The 16,552-nt window shown below is 45.7% G+C and overlaps 1 protein-coding gene across 1 annotated transcript in view; it reads left to right on the top strand.

Moving 5' to 3' along the window:
* Window positions 1-15,649, top strand: part of ppm1j (protein phosphatase, Mg2+/Mn2+ dependent, 1J) — a 50,354-nt gene extending 34,705 nt beyond the window's left edge. Inside the window, exons 3-10 of the mRNA XM_029694880.1 lie at window positions 2,281-2,616; window positions 2,868-2,980; window positions 3,540-3,624; window positions 6,552-6,670; window positions 6,911-6,974; window positions 7,538-7,645; window positions 12,121-12,272; window positions 14,151-15,649. Coding sequence (XP_029550740.1) covers window positions 2,281-2,616; window positions 2,868-2,980; window positions 3,540-3,624; window positions 6,552-6,670; window positions 6,911-6,974; window positions 7,538-7,645; window positions 12,121-12,272; window positions 14,151-14,307 — 1,134 coding nt within the window. The 3' untranslated portion in view covers window positions 14,308-15,649. The remainder of the gene's footprint in view (window positions 1-2,280; window positions 2,617-2,867; window positions 2,981-3,539; window positions 3,625-6,551; window positions 6,671-6,910; window positions 6,975-7,537; window positions 7,646-12,120; window positions 12,273-14,150) is intronic.
* Window positions 15,650-16,552: the final 903 nt, after the last annotated feature.

The raw sequence follows: 16,552 nt of genomic DNA, 5'->3' as shown, positions 1-16,552 counted from the left end.
GAGATCCTTGATGAAAACCTGCTCCAGAGCGCTCAGGACCTCTGACTGGGGGGGGAACGTTCACCTTCCAACAGGACAACAACCCTAAGCACACAGCCAAGACAACGCAGAAGTGGCTTTGGGACAAGTCTCTTAATATCCTTGAGTGGCCCAGCCAGAGCCCGTTCTAGAACCCGATCAAACTTTTCTGGAGGGACCTGAAAATAGTTGTGCAGCAATGCTCCCCATCCAACCTGACAGAGCTTGAGAGGATCTGCAGAGAAGAATGGGAGAAACTCCGCAAATACAGGTGTGCCAAGCTTGTAGTGTCATACCCAAGAAGACTCAAGGCTGTAATCCCTGCCAAAGGTGCTTCAAAAAAGTACTGATTAAAGGGTCTGAATACTTATGTAAAGGTGATATTTCTGTTTTTGCTTTGTCATTATCGGGTATTGTGTGTAGATTGATTAGGGGGAAAAACGATGTAATCAATTTTAGAATAAGGCTGTAACGTAACAAAATGTGGAAAAAGTTGTTTGGACACACCTACTCATTCAAGGGTTTTTCTTTATTTTTACAGTTTTCTACATTGTAGAATAATAGTGAAGACATCAGAACTAATGAAATAACACATATGGAATCATGTAGTAAGCAAAAAAGTTTTCAACAAACTCTTCAAAGTAGCCACCACCCTTTGCCTTGATAACAGCTTTGCACACTCTTGGCATTCTCTCAACCAGCCTCATGAGGAATGCTTTTCCAACAGTCTTGAAGGAGTTCCCACATATGCTGAGCACTTGTTGGCTGCTTTTCCTTCACTCTGCGGTCAAACTCATCCCAAACCATCTCAATTGGGTTGAGGTCGGGTGATTGTGGAGGCCAGGTCATCTGATGCAGCACTCCATCACTCTCCTTGGTCAAATAGCCCTTACACAGCCTGGTGGTGTGTTTTGGGTCATTGTCCTGTTGAAAAACAAATGATAGTCCCACTAAGCCCAAACCAGATGGGAATTTGTATCGTTGCAGAATGCTGTGGTAGCCATGCTGGTTAAGTGTGCCTTGAATTCTAAATAAACAGACAGTGTCACCAGCAAAGCACCCCCACACCTCGTCCTCCATGCTTCACGGTGGGAACCACACATGCAGAGATCATCCATTCACCTACTCCTTGTCTCACGAAGACATGATGGTTGGAACCAAAAATCTCAAATTTGGACTCATCAGACCAAAGGACAGATTTCCACCAGTCTAATGTTCACTGCTCATGTTTCTTGGCCCAAGCAAGTCTCATCTTCTTATTGGTTTCTTTTAGTAGTGGTTTCTTTGTAGAAATTGACCATGAAGGCCTGATTCACGTAGTCTCCTCTGAACAGTTGATGTTGAGATGTGCCTGTTTACTTGAAATCTGAAGCATTTATTTGGGCTGCAATCTGAGATGCAGTTAACTGGATCTTGACAGTCAGTTTCATTACATTTTACATTTTATCATAGTGCTTGATGGTTTTTGCGACTGCAATTAAAGAAACTTTAAAAGTTCTTGAAATTTTCCGGATTGACTGACCTTCATGGCTTAAAGTAATGATGGACTGTCGTTTCTCTTTGCTTATTTGATCTGTTCTTGCCATAATATGGACTTGGTCTTTTACCAAATCTTCTGTATACCACCCCTACCTTGTCACAACACAACTGATTGTCTCAAACGCATTAAGAAGGAAAGAAATTTCACAAATTAACTTTTAACAAGGCACACCTGTTATTTGAAACGCATTCCTTGTGACTACCTCATGAATCTGGTTAAGAGAATGCCAAGAGTGTGCAAAGCTGTCAAAGGCAAAGGGTAGCTACTTTGAAGAATCTCAAATATATTTTGATTTGTTTAACACTTTTTTGGTTACTTCCATATGTATTATTTAATAGTTTTGATGTCTTCACTATTATTCTACAATGTAGAAAATAGTAAAAATAAAGAGAAACCCTTGTATGAGTAGGTGTGTCCAAACTTTTGACTGGTACTGTATATATTTTTTTAGCTAAACGGTGAGGCTCAAAACAGAATGGATGAGAAGTATTCCCATCCATTCTCTGACAGAAATGTACTTTAGGCATTCTCCGAGTTTGTAATTCTCACCGAGATAAACTCTTGCAAGAGAGACCTGTTAAAGAGACTGAATCCCTGGCCAGCGTTGCATTTCCTGCCATTTCTCTCATTTCTTACTGTTAGCCTGTCTATTGATACATCTAAAATGCATGTTTTGATATTATTTGATCTTGATTTGACTTAATTTGCTCAACCTTTTCCAGGACGGCACAGGGATCCCACTGCAGTACTGGGGCGTGTTCGACGGTCATGCAGGCTCAGGGTGTGCCATCATGGCATCTAAACTCCTCCATCGCCTCATCAGAGACAGACTGGGGGACATCGCCCACCTGCTGGAGAACCCCTCCGTGATGCCCCCTATCTGCCTGGCCAAGAACGGCAGCCCCTACCAGGTGGAGGTGAAGAAGGGAGCAAATTCCACCCAGGACCCAGAGGACCCTAATGCCATCACTGACCCCTCTATCCGCTTCCACACGGAGAAGACTGTCAGTCTGGAGAGTCTGATCATGGGCATCATAGAAAACGCCTTCAAACAGATGGTAAGACACAGGCGAACGCTAACGGCATAGCACCTTAAATTTGTGAAATAGTGTTCTACTCGTCTCAGCGACGCCTGGGCATCCAAGAGAAAAAATGGTTTCCAGAATCAAATGCACAGATTTATTTTTAGGCAGTCTTTATCTGTCAATAATTATAAACATTTCATGTTAAGTATAACCTCCTCATAGGGCTGCTAAATTCCTTCTATTACCCATTGAGTGAATAACCTTTTGTTTCCGGTTGATTACAGGATGAACTGATAGAGAAAGAGAAGACGTCCTTTACCATCTCTGGTGGATGTTGTGCCTTGGCTGCCATCCATTTAATGGGGAAGCTCTATGTTGCCAATGCAGGAGACAGCAGGTAGGTCAACTGCAGGTCAAACTCTAATAGCAGCAGATTGATTAATGCCCATAATGACTAATGTATTACAGGCCTACTTGTTCAATTCAGTGTTTTCAATGCAGAGTTGAATGACTGAAAGAGAGGTTAAAGGAAGTGACACAACATGATGCCCATAGCCGTTGATTCAAAGAAAGCTGTTCCCATTGGTCATGCTCAAATTCTCAAACAGCAGTTCTTATGACCTCTGCTGGCCGCTCTTTGTACGGCAACACCATTCATCATTTACTGTAAACTCCTGGTAGAATATGCCCATAAGCACAGATCTAGGACTGGTATAGTGTTTTCAAATGTTAACCTCAACCATTAGGGGGGAACAAATTGACTTTAGATCAGTGTCTTGGCGCAATAATCATCCTCTATCATGCTGTGCTGACCCTCTTAACCCCACATTGTCTGTCCTGAGTGTCCTCCTGATATGGGGTCACATTATGGTGTCTGTCTTTATACAGTACGTTGTCCCTCCCATATAAATAGAATCACTACTCATTCTACTTTGGTTCTTACTCTGTTTCTACAGAGCCATCATCATCCGTAACGATGAGGTCTTCCCCATGTCCAACGAGTTCACACCCGAGTCCGAGAGGCAGCGCCTGCAGTATCTGGTGAGGACGGGGTTAATGCATTTATGTTTTCCTTTTTTTAATAAGAGATTTCACTCATAAATTAAAGTGTCAGATGTTTCCAGACTTTAGAGGTTTGAAAACATCTGACAAACTTTGGTTTGAAAGTGGAATATCCCTTTAACCAGGTGAGTCCCATCACCACGAGATATGAATAGCTTTTTCAAGGGTGCCTTGGCCAAGAGGAAGATGCACGGGGGAGGGAGGGTATTGTTATTTAACGTATGATTCAGACTACATCTTTATTCATTGACTGTCTGTTGGTCTAAATTAAGCTGGAGTGGATGGCTGTGTGGGAGAGTGGTGGAACCCTCAGGGAAGGGGATGAAAAGTACCAAGTTTGTGTTTCACAGTTATATAATGTTCTACTGTCACTTTTCCTACTGCTATGATACTTCCTTTAGGATATGTTTGTTGCTCCATTTACACTAAAAAGATACACTACATGACCAAAAGTATGTGGACACCTGCTCGTCGAACATCTCATTCCAAAATCATCAGCATTAATATGGAGTTGGTCCCCCCTTTGCTGCTATAACAGCCTCCACTTTTCTGGGAAGGCTGTCCACTAGATGTTGGAACTAGGGATGCACGATATATCGGTAAGCATATTAGATAAAAATGCCAACAATCGGCCCGATGTCTAGTTTAACGCCGATGTGTAAAACCAATGTCAAAGCTGACGTACATACCTATATAACGTAGGTCGATGACGTAATGACGCCACGAAAAATATAGTGCTACACGTGCAACACAGCATTCCTAACCTAGTCCACAATGTCTGCTGTTTGGATCGAGCAGTCAACAAATTGAGCAGTCATTTGAAAGAGTAAGACATTTCAGCGAGACAACTCAAAAGGCGAAATCCATAAAACGGCAAGACAATGGATTTCATTGCCCTTGACAATCAACCGTTCTGTCGTGGATGATGTTGGCTTTTGCCGACTGGTCGAGCACCGGTACACACTACCAAGTAGGCGCAATTTTTCAGATGTTGCCCTACCGGAGTTACACAGTATTGTTGAAACTCACATCCATGAGCTACTTGCTATGGGCGGCACTGCTATTAGCTTCATGACTGACATTTGGACCAGCGATGTCAGCCCCATGAGCATTATGAGTCTGACAGCACAGTGGGTCGACGAGGATTTCGTACTGAGAAAAGCCGTATTGTATGCTCAAGAATGTGCTGGTCCTCATACCGCTGCTGCCATTGCAATGGCATTTGAGAACATGTTTGAAACATGAACATTCCTAGCTCCAATCAAACAACTGACTCGAGAAATAAGCTCAACTGCATCTGCAGCAGACGTGATACCCTGTCATGGCATTGAAACGCCTGCTCAACAAAAATGCCAACACAGACCATCGGGTTAACTTGGAAAAGTACTCTCCTAGAGGCTGTGAACCACCATGCTCAATGCTAGGTACAAGGACCACTACTTCGATGCAGACAAGAAACGGGGTTTACGTGAAATGTTACAGCCACAGCTGGACAAGATGGAAACGGACACAGTGACAGTGCGCACCGAGGAAAAAAGGCCACGGACAGACAGAGCTGAAACCTCATGCTTGACATGTATGATGAAATCCTGGTTGAGACTGAACAAATTAACAATGAAACAGTACAGCAAGTAAGTGAAAGAAATAGGTTTTGATTATGGGCTGAAGTGGTGCAGCGGTCTAAGGCACTGCATCTCAGTGCTAGAAGCATTACTACAGACACACTGGTTCGAATCCAGGCTGTATCACAACTGGCTGTAAATGCCAACAAAATAACGTTTTGGTCAGTGTGTGTTTTTTTTTTACTATTTAACTGTAATAAAATGCTTTAAGGCCGTAAAACATTTAAATAACGGTCAGCGGTATGTCGGTGCATCCCTAGTTGGAACATTGCTGCAGGGACTTGCTTTCCATCCAGCCATAAAAGCATTAGTGAGATCGGGCACTGATGTTGGGCGATTAGGCCTGGCTCGCAGTCGGCATTCCAATTCATCCCAAACGTGTTCGATGTGGTTGAGGTCAGGGCTCTTTGCAGGCCAGTCAAGCTCTTCCACACTGATCTCGACAAACCATTTCTGTATGGACCTCGCTTTGTGCATGGGGGAATTGTCATGCTGAAACAGGAAAGGGCCTTCCCCAAACTGTTGCCACAAAGTTGGAAGCACAGAATCATCTAGAATGTATTTGTAGATTGTATGCTGTAGCATTAAGATTTCCCTTCACTGGAACTAAGGGGCCTAGCCAGAACCATGAAAAACAGCTCCAAACAATTATCTCCTCCACCAAATTTTACAGTTGGCACTACGCATTCAGGCAGATAGCGTTCTCATGGCATCCGCCAAACCCAGCTTTGTCCATCCAGATGGTGAAGCGCGATTCATCACTCCAGAGAACGCATTTCCACTGCTCCAGAGTCCAATGGCAGCGAGCTTTACAACCAGAGGACAGACGATTTTTATGCACTTCAGCACTTGTCGGTCCCGTTCTGTGACATAGTGTGGCCTACAACTTTGTGGTTGAGCCATTGCTGCTCCTAGACGTTTCCACTTCACAATAACAGCACTTACAGTTGACCAGGGCAGCTCTAGCAGGGCAGAAATGTGACGAACTGACTTGTTGGAAAGGTGGCATCCTATGACAGTGCCACGTTGAAAGTCACTGAGCTCTTCAGTAAGACCATTCTACTGCCAATGTTTGTCTATGGAGATTGTATGCATGCTCGATTTTATACCTGTCAGCAATGGGTGAGGCTGAAATAGACAAATCCACTAATTTGAAGTGATATCCACATACACTATATATACAAAAGTATGATTCGTAAGAGCCATTTCGTCACAAGTCAATTTGACATGACAGTTTGTCATGCATAGTTTTGTCAATGTTAGCTCTGCTCTGTGTCCCTGCAGGGCTTACTGAGACCGGAGCTGCTTGGGAATGAGTTCACACACTTGGAGTTCCCTCGCAGAATCCAGCACAAGGAGCTGGGCAAGAAGATGCTCTTCAGGGACCACACAATGAACGGCTGGTAAATTACAGCTATTGTCTAACATAAGGAGTTCAATTTGTTACTTTTCGGTCCATTGTATTTTTAATGGTAAGGGCCAGGAGTTTTTACAGACCACAAAACCTGACCAGGAAAACTCGTTGCCCTATAAAAGCCTCTGACAGTGTACAGGATCAAGATGTAAAAAAAAAAGTAGGCTATATACTTCGTGAAGAATATAATCACTAATCCCTAACCTGTGATCCTGTTGGTTTGTTGCAGGGCTTACAAGACCATCATAGAAGACGACCTCAAGTTCCCGCTTATATATGGGGAGGGTAAAAAGGTGAAGGACTTTGTCATGTTTATGGACTGGGTACTGGTGGACATCATAACAGAACAGCACAGTATATGCATGGTGCTGTAAGGTCTGCCATAGACAGGGCCACAGTAGTTTGTTAAGAACCACATTACCACCTGACCAGGTAAAACCCTGCCCAAGTCATGGGACATTTGATATGCACAGCACAGTATACCTTGGTCTTCAAACAAAATGTAGGTTTACTGTTGTCCACCTGCCCTAATCATATGTTACCCCTGACAGGCAGAAACCTTCATGTATGCTTAGCTGTTAGTTCACCAGCAGGACAGATATAGCAAGATAATAACTTTTAGTTATTCATTCCGCTGTATGTGTGGGAGGACTTCTAATGCAAGTTCATGGTTGTTGCTGAACTCTCCCAGTCTTTAGCTGTGTGGTAAAAGAGACACACTGAGAACGTTATTTTCCCACGCAGAAAAGTGCTCCTGAGTCACTAATCCCTCATAAGTGGATTTTCCTAGAATCAAGGAACACCCACAGGCACTAACCCAGATCACTCACTATGTGTGTGTTTATGTTGTGCGTAGGCCCGTGTCATGGCCACCATTGGGGTAACACGTGGCCTAGGGGATCATGACCTGAAGGTGTACAACTCCAACATCTACATCAAACCCTTTCTCTCCTGCTGCCCAGAGGTGAGTGAGAGATGTCATGCTGTCTGTGTCTAGTAGAGGTTGACCGATTAATCGGAATGGCCGATTAATTAGGGCCGATTTCAAGTTTTCATAACAATCGGAAATCGGTATTTTTGGACGTCGATTTGGCCGGTTTTTTTTTGACACCTTTATTTAACTAGGCAAATCAGTTAAGAACACATTCTTATTTTCAATGACGGCCAAGGAACGGTGGGTTAACTGCCTTGTTCAGGGGCAGAACGACAGATTTTTACATTGTCAGCTTGGGGATTCAATCTTGCAACCTTACGGTTGGTTAACTAGTCCAACGCTCTAACCACCTGCTTTACATTGCACTCCACGAGGAGCCTGCCTGTTACGCGAATGCAGTAAGAAGCCAAGGTAAGTTGCTAGCTAGCATTAAACTTATCTTATGAAAAACAATCAATCAATCATAATCACTAGTTAACTACACATGGTTGATGATATTCCTAGTTTATCTAGCCTGTCCTGCGTTGCATATAATAGCTTAGGTACACGTTGCTCCAACCATAAACATCAATGCTTTTCTTAAAATCAATACACAAGTATATATTTTTAAACCTGCATATTTAGTTAATATTGCTTGCTAACATGGATTTCTTTTAACTAGGGAAAATGTGTCACTTCTCTTGCAAACAGAGTCAAGGTATATGCAGCAGTTTGGGCCGCCTGGCTCGTTGCGAACTGTGAAGACTATTTCTTCCTAACAAAGACAGCCGACTTCGCCAAACGGGGGATGATTTAACAAAAGCGCATTTGCGAAAAAAGCACAATCGTTGCACGACTGTACCTAACCATAAACATCAATGCCTTTCTTAAAATCAATACACAGAAGTATATATTTTTAAACCTGCATATTTAGCAAAGAAATCCAGGTTAGCAGGCAATATTAACCAGGTGAAATTGTGTCACTTGTCTTGCGTTCACTGCACGCAGAGTCAGGGTATATGCAACAGTTTGGGCCGCCTGGCTCGTTGCGAACTAATTTGCCAGAATTTTACGTAATTATGACATAACATTGAAGGTTGTGCAATGTAACAGGAATATTTAGACTTAGGGATGCCACCCGTTAGATAAAATACGGAACGGTTCCGTATTTCACTGAAAGGAAAAACGCTTTTGTTTTCGAGATGATAGTTTCCGGATTCGACCATATTAATGACCTAAGGCTCGTATTTCTGTGTGTTTATTATATTATAATTAAGTCTATGATTTGATAGAGCAGTCTGACTGAGCGGTGGTAGGCAGAAGCAGGCTCGTAAGCATTCATTGAAACAGCACTTTCGTGCATTTTGCCAGCAGCTCTTCGCTGTGCTTGAAGCATTGTGCTGTTTATGACTTCAAGCCTATCAACTCCCAAGATTAGGCTGGTGTAACCGATGTGAAATGGCTAGCTAGTTAGCGGGGTGCGCGCAGTAGCGCTTCAAAAGTCACTCACTCTGAGACTTGGAGTAGTTGTTTCCCTTGCTCTGCATGGGTTACGCTGCTTCGAGGGTGGCTGTTGTCGATGTGTTCCTGGTTCAAGCCCAGGTAGGAGCGAGGAGAGGGACGGAAGCTATACTGTTACACTGGCAATACTAAAGTGCCTATAAGAACATCCAATAGTCAAAGGTATATTAAATACAAATCGTATAGAGAAATAGTCCTATAATTCCTATAATAACTACAACCTAAAACTTCTTACCTGGGAATATTGAAGACTCATGTTAAAAGGAACCACCAGCTTTCATATGTTCTCATGTTCTGAGCAATGAACTTAAACGTTATCTTTCTTACATGGCACATATTGCACTTTTACTTCCTTCTCCAACACTTTGTTTTTGCATTATTTAAACCAAATTGAACATGTTTCATTATTTATTTGAGGCTAAATAGATTTTATTGATATATTATATTAAGTTAAAATAAGTGTTCATTCAGTATTGTTGTAATTGCCATTATTACAAATAAAAAATAAATTTAAATCGGCCGATTAATCGGTATCGGCTTTGTTTGGTCCTCCAATAAATCGGCATCGGCGTTGAAAAATCATAATCGGTCGACCTCTAGTGTCTAGAGCCATGTATCATACACCATATGGAAGATTATGGCTCGTCTAGAAGCATCCCAGTTTGTTCCAAAGCTTGGAGGACATCTAATGACACGTTTACTTTATTTTGGCTCATCAGTGAACATTTTGTCCAATATTTTATTGAATATCCTGAATATCCCTCATCTGTTGTTCCTCCCTCCATTTGTTGCTCCTCCCTCCATCCCTCCGTCGCTCCCCCCTCCCTCCGTCACTCCCACCCTCCCTCCGTCCTTCGATCCTCCCTCCGTCGCTCCTCCCTCCCTCCGGCGCGCCTCCCTCCCGTCCCTCCTCCCTCCCGCCCCTCCTCCCTCCCTCCCGTCCCTGCGTCGCTCCCTCCCGTCCCTGCGTCGCTCCGCCGTCGCTCCGTTGTCGCTCCTCCTTTGCTCCTCCCTCGCTCTGTCGCTCCTCCGCTCCCCCCTCTGTCGCTCCCCCCTCTGTGGCTCCTCCCTCCCTCCCTCCGTCACTCCTCCCTCCCTCCGTCGCGCCTCCCTCCCTCCGTCGCGCCTCCCTCCCTCCGTCGCGCCATCGCTCCTCCGTCCCACCGTCGCTCCTCCCTCCCTCCCGTCGCTCCCTCCGCCGTCGCTCCTCCCTCGCTCCGTGTCTACTCCCTCGCTCCGTCCCTCCTCCCTCGCTCCTCCCTCTCTCCGTCGCTCCTCCCTCTCTCCTCCCTCTCTCCCTCTCTCCTCCCTCTCTCCGTCCCTCCGTCGCTCCTCCCTCGCTCCGTCCTCTCTCCGTCGCTCCTCCCTCTCTCCTCCCTCTCTCCCTCGCTCCTCCCTCTCTCCCTCGCTCCTCCCTCTCTCCGTCGCTCCTCCCTCTCTCCGTCCCTCCGTCGCTCCTCCCTCGCTCCCTCGCTACGTCGCTCCTCCCTCGCTCCGTCCCTCCGTCGCTCCTCCCTCGCTCCGTCCCTCCGTCCCTCCTCCCTCGCTCCGTCCCTCCTCCCTCGCTCCGTCCCTCCTCCCTCGCTCCGTCCCTCCTCCCTCGCTCCTCCCTCGCTCCGTCGCCCCTCCCTCGCTCCGTCCCTCCGTCGCCTCTCCCTCGCTCCGTCCCTCCGTCGCCCCTCCCTCGCTCCGTCCCTCCGTCGCCCCTCCCTCGCGCCGTCCCTCCGTCGCTCCTCCCTCGCGCCGTCCCTCCGTCGCCCCTCCCTCGCGCCGTCCCTCCGTCGCTCCTCCCTCGCGCCGTCCCTCCCTCGCTCCTCCCTGGCTCCGTCCCTCCCTCGCTCCTCCCTGGCTCCGTCCCTCCCTCGCTCCTCCCTCGCTCCGTCCCTCCCTCGCTCCTCCCTCGTTACTCCCTCGCTCCGCCCTCGCTCCATCCCTCCCTCGCTCCTCCCTCGCTCCGCCCTCGCTCCGTCCCTCGCTCCTCCCTCTCTCCGTCCCTCCCTCTCTCCTCCCTCTCTCCGTCCCTCCCTCGCTCCTCCCTCTCTCCGTCACACCCTCGCTCCTCCCTCGCTCCTCCCTCGCTCCTCCCTCTCTCCGTCCCTCCTCCCTCGCTCCTCCCTCGCTCCGTCGCTCCTCCCTCGCTCCTCCCTCGCTCCGTCGCTCCTCCCTCGCTCCGTCGCTCCTCCCTCGCTCCATCCCTCCCTCCTCGCTCCATCCCTCCCCCCTCGCTCGCTCGCTCCTCCCTCTCTCCGTCGCTCCTCCCTCGCTCCTCCCTCGCTCCGTCGCTCCTCCCTCGCTCCTCCCTCTCTCCGTCGCTCCTCCCTCTCTCCGTCGCTCCTCCCTCTCTCCTCCCTCTCTCCGTCGCTCCTCCCTCTCTCCGTCGTTCCTCCCTCTCTCCGTCGCTCCTCCCTCCTCCTCCTCCCTCTCTCCGTCGCTCCTCCCTCTCTCCGTCGCTCCTCCCTCGCTCCGTCTCTCCTCCCTCGCCCCGTCCCTCCGTCGCTCCTCCCTCGCCCCGTCCCTCCGTTGCTCCTCCCTCGCTCCGTCCCTCCTCCCTCGCTCCTCCCTCTCTCCGTCCCTCCGTCGCTCCTCCCTCTCTCCGTCGCTCCTCCCTCTCTCCGTCCCTCTCTCCGTCGCTCCTCCCTCTCTCCGTCCCTCTCTCCGTCGCTCCTCCCTCTCTCCGTCCCTCCGTCGCTCCTCCCTCTCTCCGTCCCTCCGTCGTTCCTCCCTCGCTCCGTCCCTCCGTCGTTCCTCCCTCGCTCCGTCCCTCCGTCGTTCCTCCCTCGCTCCGTCCCTCCGTCGTTCCTCCCTCGCTCCGTCCCTCCGTCGTTCCTCCCTCGCTCCGTCCCTCCGTCGTTCCTCCCTCTCTCCGTCGCTCCTCCCTCTCTCCTCCGTCGCTCCGTTATCTGTGGCTCCTCCCTCCCTCCCTCCGTTAACTGTGGCTCCTCCCTCCCTCCCTCCGTTAACTGTGGCTCCTCCCTTCCTCCCTCCGTTAACTGTGGCTCCTACAGGTGATAGTGTACGACATGTCTGAGTACAAGCATGGCCCGAATGACGTACTGGTGATGGGTACAGATGGGCTGTGGGACGTGACCACAGACAGGGAGGTAGCAGACGCAGTTTCAGGCTTCCTGTCCTGCTGCGAGCCCACTGATCCTGTGAGGTATGTACTGTAATCTCTAGTCTATAATCTACACAGTACAGTATCTGGTCGTGCTGCTTTCTGTCTATAATCTAAAAACAGTATACAGCCATGTTGCTTGGGCAGCTTGCATGCATGTCTGCATGTATCAAATATAATCTATTAATTAGATTTATGTTGAACAAGAGTTTGCAAGCCGGCAAGATACACTCCATTTGTAAGAATCAACCGCTTATCAAAACATGTGGAAGATAAATATTCCTATCCTTGCAATGTACTTCCCTTTTGAGAGCCATTGAACTACACACTGATTCAGGGATGTCTGAAGAACCACAGGGATGAACACAACAGAGCCAAAGAATGTCAGGGGAATGGGGCATTCAACTAATATAGGCGTATAAAGACCAGGTAAAACCTGAACATGAGGACTGAGTAATATCTGGACTAGGTCAACATGTCAATGGAGGGTCCACATTCAGAAACCAACCAAATGCAGAGACACAGAATAACTAGCTACACATTGTAACAGTGATATGTTAATGCTTCCTTGCGCATTACACAACAGCTTGTGCAACGCACTGGTAGCAATTTTCCAACTAGCCTTTACTTGATAATTTCTTTCTCGATTTGATTAAAAAAAAAACATCTTAAACGTTCGTGTCCAGTTGCAGGTGGTACTCCATAAAACATTGATTATTCAGAAAGATATTAAATCCACTTATTTCACAGCGTGAGGAGTGTTTTCAACATTTTAGGTTCCAGACAGCTTGCATTTCCCAACATCTTTGCAGGAACTAGCAGTTTCTATGCAACACGGCCACGTGTAGAAGTAATGACAGAGCGTCACACAGTGCGACCAAAACAAAGATTTCTCGCTCAATACAAATAAAGAATTTAATATTTTTCTGAATATTCTCTGGTTTTTGGAGTTCCACCTGCAACTGGGAACAGAAGTTTGTAAGAGAAGTGTCTTCCGAATCGAGAACGAAGAAAGTATCGGCAAATAATGGTTAGTTGAAAGATTACTGCCGGTGCTTTGCACTAGCTACAGTGTAACGGTGAATGGAAGCGTTGCCATATCACCGGTAGCTAATATAATAACATGGTAAGCAGAACTATAATGCTTCAGTAAACAGCTTGACATAACTATGGCAACGCCATTAGTTTGGTAATTGAGCAGTTTGGTAATTGAGCATGCATATGTTAGCATTAGTGTGTTAGCGCTACAAGCAATACCAAACAATCTAATAATAAAGCATTGTGGTAACGCGAGACAATACCAGGACATGCACGAAGTTCAACACAAGCAAAAACACAGTACCATAAATATATTAAGATAGTCAACATTGTACAAACAATATAGTTGAATGAACGCACGACTCAAACAACTTGACTAGTCTACTCCCACCAATGACCGTTCCCCCCTCTTTTTTGTAAACTCACCTGACTCCCAAGGCGAGCATGCTTGGAGGTGATTGACCAACATACCGGAAGCAGAGAATGGCTCGTTTGCCTTGTCAGTATATAGGAGCTGGGCCTTCTCATGGAAGGATGTGATTCTTATTAGGGGGATACATTGTGAGAGGGCTTATACTATTAGAGTTGCTACCAATAAAAACAGGGTATATATTGAATATTCAGCTAGCCATGAAAAAAAAACACTGAATATTGGTTAGAAAATGAGGAGTAATTAAAGGATATATCCACTAGAGGTCAGTATGTAGCCTGTACAAATTGGTATGGTCATTTTTAAATGGCAATACCATTTTGACGAACACCTTCATATACACATATTTGAGATGAATTACATTTCAAATTCAATTCATGAACATAAAAAATACTCATTTGAAATAAATAGCACTTTTCAATGTTTTGACCTGCAACCCTGTTTACATCCAGATACACACTGGCCGCCCAGGACCTGTTGATGCGGTCGCGAGGAGTCCTGAAGGAGAGGGGCTGGCGGTTACCCAATGAGAGGCTGGGTTCAGGAGACGACATCACTTGTTATGTGATCCCCTTGGCGGGACCGGCAGGGCCCGAAACAGAGACATGACAGGCCTTGTCCCACCACCCTACCAGGAGAGGACTAACTCCCTAGGACCGACCAGGGTCAATCCTTCCCCCTTACCCCCTCTACCCTGGGGGAAGGGTGAAGAAAACACCTCCCTTTATAGGGAAGCCTCAGGTTGGAGTTGCTGGCTGCTGACACCTGTCAACCGGCCCATCTTCCTGGCTTCTGCAACAACCCACTGGGCTCTAATTATTGTTTTGTTTGGTACTCGTGTAACAGGTGTTCAATGACATTACCTGACCGACCGAAAACATGTCCATTTCTGAAACCTGCTCTTTTTGATCGCTACTTAACGAGAACCCTCCCCCTGTAGTTTCATGTTTTAATCTCTCTAATTAATTGGCTGATAATTGCAGCAGGATTGGTTTGGCCATATTCTGATAGAAGTGCTTGGTTAGTCTTTCTAAATAGCTCCTTATTACCTTATGACCCCCACATGTGATTCTGAAACACGGATGGGAATGTTGCATGAGGAAGATACAAAGAATGAAGAGGAAACAGTCTGTTACCAGTCCTGTGCCAGTATTGCAGAAACTCCAATGTCAAAGCAGCAGTGAATGATGATGGAGGATGTGAAACCTGAAGCACTTTAAGAAAGTCAGTCTGATTAGTGGTTATGAATTCAATGGCACTTGCAATGATTTTTCTTGAATTATGTATGTTTAGAGATATTTTTGTTTAACTTATTGTTAGTTTTGTCACCATGACAAAAAAAAAGACAAAGCAGGGCTGAGATGTGCATGACCTTTGTTGTAATATCATCATATAATATATTCGATCCAAACTCAAATATCGAAGGCTCTTTTGGCATGTAGGTGCAATGTCATTTTGAATCGTAATGAAGCTATGGTTTCCTTCCTCTCAAAGTGTTCCTATAGATTGTATTGGTTATTTTTAGTATTGTCTCCCAGATATAAAAGATCCACAATAGTGTGCTGTACTGTTTTCTACTTTTTATTCTGGATTGAGAACTTGTAGTAGATAATCTGTTTGTCAGGATGTGATCAATTTCACTTGACTGCCTTACTACACTCGAGGAGCATTGTGGGCCAGGGACTGTATGTTTATATGTTAACTTATTAATATCAAAGTCTTCATTTCATTTAAGTTGGGAGAAGTTGCCAAGACAAATGTATGCCCTCAAATGTCTTGCTTCTCTCTTTGATTGTTCTGTTTTTTTAGTTTTTTTACATGTTATGTGTAGCCATTATCCCTAGTATGTTATCCCTAGCTTTTGAGAACGTTGGCTAATAGCTGTATCATAAATATTGCTTTATTTATAATAAAGAGGTAGGGGATCAAGTGTATCCTTACCAAAATAAGATGTACATCTCTATACTAATTTCTCCATATCCTTTGAACCTATATCATAACTCCTCTAAAATTAATCTTTGAACAAACTACCATTTGTTCTGAACCAGATGTTGAAATAATAACTTGGTAAATGATGGCATTATACCTAATGCAGTTAGGTAATGACCATGCAGTCCAGGAATAAACCCTGTTAATCTTTCAGAAATGTGTGCAATCCCTTACAATTATACAGAAATCTCTGCACTGGAAAGGGAAGGTTTAGAGGGAAAACAAAGGGGATATTTAGAGTGATTACGGAAATGAATGGTTGATACCATAATGTTTCGTTTATGTTCATTTTGATGGGTTGTTAATATTAATAATATTATATATAATAATGTCTTACATGTCTAATACAGATGACAAAAAAAAGTAATCTGAGAAGAGGTATTGTTTGTCATTCTGGGCTCCCGAATGGCGCAGCAGTCTAAGGCACTGCATCTCAGTGCAAGAGGTGACACTACAGACCCTGGTTCAAATCCAAGCTGAATCACATCTGGCTGTGATTGGGAGTCCCAGAGGGTGGCACACAATTGGCCCAGTGTTGGCTGGGGTAGGCTGTCGTTGTAATTAAGAATTTGTTCTAAACTGACCTGCCTAGTTAAATATAAACTATAAACTACCCTAAAATTGAACAAATACTGTAACACAGACTACTTATAGAACATATATATTTTATAGGGAAATAATAGTTCTGAGGATGCTGGTTAATAACTGATTTGGTGACCATTTCATCCACACCCTACTTGTGTCCTTCCTTGGCCCCCTCCCTGTATTCTAGAACGAATGATGTCATTATTTTTGACCGTGGAAAGGGAGGGGACCTCACTGATTCCAACTGCTGCACCTCGTCCCTAACCAATAGAGATTAAGC

Source organism: Salmo trutta, chromosome 16 (genome assembly GCF_901001165.1).
Source record: "Salmo trutta chromosome 16, fSalTru1.1, whole genome shotgun sequence".
In the NCBI taxonomy this organism is placed as follows: domain Eukaryota; kingdom Metazoa; phylum Chordata; class Actinopteri; order Salmoniformes; family Salmonidae; genus Salmo; species Salmo trutta.
Note: the sequence above shows the minus strand (reverse complement) of the source record. Positions and strands in the feature narration are given on the sequence as shown.